The 3,019-nt window shown below is 38.3% G+C and overlaps 1 protein-coding gene across 2 annotated transcripts in view; it reads left to right on the top strand.

Annotated features, from left to right (window-relative positions):
- Positions 1 to 1,386: 1,386 nt before the first annotated feature.
- Positions 1,387 to 3,019, top strand: part of LOC106876557 (sodium/hydrogen exchanger 9B2) — a 74,027-nt gene continuing 72,394 nt past the window's right edge. The window contains exon 1 of one of the 2 annotated variants that reach the window (XM_014925153.2): positions 1,387 to 2,805. In XM_014925153.2, the coding sequence (XP_014780639.1) occupies positions 2,451 to 2,805 (355 nt within the window). In that variant the 5' untranslated portion in view covers positions 1,387 to 2,450. The remainder of the gene's footprint in view (positions 2,806 to 3,019) is intronic. The other variant, XM_052965556.1, reaches the window with a different exon arrangement.

Raw genomic sequence — 3,019 nt, 5'->3', positions numbered from 1 at the left:
TCTCTCTCTCTCTCTCTCTCTGGTTCTTTGTCTCTTACTTTAACATAACTTCATATGAAATCTGAAAGTCTTGCTCGTTTATCAAAAAGTCAACACTTCAATATTGTCTGATATGGACAGGCAGGTAGACAAACAGACAGGTATATTTTGCTGATAGTTGTCTGCCTATACAATCCTAGTATACACATAATTTCATACACATAACACACATATACATGGACGCATTCAAATACGTACATGCGCACGCATGCACAAACACATGCGCATACACACACATGTACACATATGCATTTATGAGTGTATACATGCCAACATGCACAGGTACGCTCTAACAGATGCACATGTATAAAAGACACATACCTGCTCACACATAGAAACATACGTAAATATCCTTAATATCCACATATACGTACATAAATACTCACAAGCATACACACAGCACGTGATCTGACGTCACGTAGACATCAGATCACGTGTTTCTCTAGAACTTAGTTTGCATTTAGTCGTCATTACTGTGTGGTCGTTATTAATGTCATTGCTATTACACCTGTTGTTGTTGTTGTTATTGTTGTAGCTATTATTATTACTATTAGCGCTGTTGTAGTTGTTGTTGAAGTAATTACCGATGCTGTTGCCGTAATTACTGTTGCTGGTGATGTTATTGTAATAATAGCTGTTGCTAATTACATTGTTGTTATTTATTGTAGATGTGACAACATTATTACTTCCATTATTTGTTGCTATTGTTGATGTTATTGTTCATGAAATTTCTGACGTTGCTAACGTTGTAGTAATCATTGATGTTGGTTTTGCAATTGTTGCTATTGTTATTGTTGTTGTAATTGCTGCAAATGATGACGTCATATTCTTGTTGTTGTAATTGCTGCTTCTTGTGTTAATGTTGTCATTGGTATTGTACATGCTGTTGATGTAATTAATTTTGTTGTTGTTGTTGTTGTTGTCATCGTCGTCGTCGTCTTCATTGCTGCAGCCAGTGACAGTCTCGTCATCTCACTCCCAGCCACAACACCCTCTACTTAGTCCTCCTGCACCACTCATGCCCCCCCCCTCCGAGTTCACCACAGGCCACTTATGCAAATCCAGGCCACCCAAACTGTTAAACTTTGTGTCTAACAGGTCCACCGTCAATTAATTCCGTCTGCTCCGTAAGAAGCACACATACACATATGTACACGGAACATTCACAGTTAATCGTAAGCACCCATATGTGCACATACCAACACATATACTATGTACATACACATGGACATGTATGCTCATACACATACATATTTATACATGCATACACGCTTACATATATACATACATGCATGCATACATACATACATACATACATACATACATACATACATACATACATACACCATGCCTACATATAGGACGTAGAGAAGTACATACGTATACATATACGCGCTCAAGTTGACTGAGACTACTCAGTGGTCATTCGATCTGCTAAAAATAGCAATCAAATTGCCCTCCATCTGACTCTCCTCACTGTCTGCATAATCACAGACACTGATTAACGGGTAGTATCATACATCTGCTCAATAAGGACCGATCCAGCGCCAAATCGCTACTACATGCAAATATTTACAGTAAACAATTTATACTAGTTTTATACTATACAATTGCGCACGCAAACTCATAAGCAAACATAGATGCGTTGATTGATACACATATCCACACACTTACACGCATGTATATTCACATATATACTGATACAAATAGGCACACATACACAAATTTTACTAACTGAATAACTAACCGACATTGCGTCGTGGTGGGTTTCGCTGAAATCTTGCAGTGGCTTGGAGGTCAACTTTAATGCAATGTTTAGAACAATGCAACAGGTAGGAGAAAAAGAGAGTGGAAGCGGGGAGAGGAAATTATATTGAGAGAGTAGGAGTGATAGGAAGGGGCAAAGTAGGAAGAAGTAAAACATTTCATTGAGAGAGTGAGGAAAGGAGAGATAGGAAGAAAAAGATAGTTTGAGAGAGTGGGAGAAAAAGAGAAGTAGGAGAGAAAGGAGTTAGTTTGAGGAAGTGGGGAGGGAGAAAGATTAAGAGATAGAGGGGGAGTTAAGTTGAAAGAGTGTGGGATAAGAGATACGTAGGTAAAGAGATAGGTTGAGAGAGCGGGGTAGATATATATATATATATATAGAAAGAACACGGAAATTAGGTTAAGGGAGTTGGGGAAAGAGAGGCACAGAACTTTGAGATGATTCAACTCTAAGTAGCAGGAATACCTGCTTTGTCTATCGACAGGAAAATTGTATCGAACTTAACTTATCTCTCACCTCTCTCTCTCTCTCTCTCTTTCTCTCTACTCCTCCTCCAGCAACAGCGACACCACCACCACCACCATCACCACAACCTTCTCTCTTCTCCAACCAAGTTATATCAGATTTTGTTTCCATTTCCTCTACGATGGAAACCATCCCCAGAGGTGACAGCGAGGAGATGATTCCTTCCAAATGGAATCGATTTAGCCAGCTAGCCAGTAACTGCAGAAAACCTTTCCAAACGAAATATCATCCACGTCCAGATAAACCTGAAAGTTTTCGTCACAGTCTCAAGTACGCCTTCTTGTGCCCTCCACACGGTGAACTCGCTCGCTATTTGTCCTACATCATATCGCTTGCATTACTGTGGTTGGTGTGTTTGGCTATTTCACCACAACAAGCATTACCTGGTTCTAATGTATTCTCTCTCATTGTGTTGTACACTGCTGCAGCACTTGCTGGAAAACTGGTCACTATCCTTCGATTACCTTCCATGGTAGGTAAGTATTATATACATATACTACTTATACATGTGCGCGCGCGAACACGCATATATATATACATACATATATATGTGTGTGTATATATATGTACATGTATATTTATATATATATATATATATGTATATGTATGTTTATATATATATATATATATATATGTATATATATATATATGTATGCGTGTGTGTATGTTTGTATGTATATATATATATAT

Source organism: Octopus bimaculoides, chromosome 2 (genome assembly GCF_001194135.2).
Source record: "Octopus bimaculoides isolate UCB-OBI-ISO-001 chromosome 2, ASM119413v2, whole genome shotgun sequence".
Classification (NCBI taxonomy): domain Eukaryota; kingdom Metazoa; phylum Mollusca; class Cephalopoda; order Octopoda; family Octopodidae; genus Octopus; species Octopus bimaculoides.
This window is presented reverse-complemented; position numbering and strand designations above follow the sequence as displayed.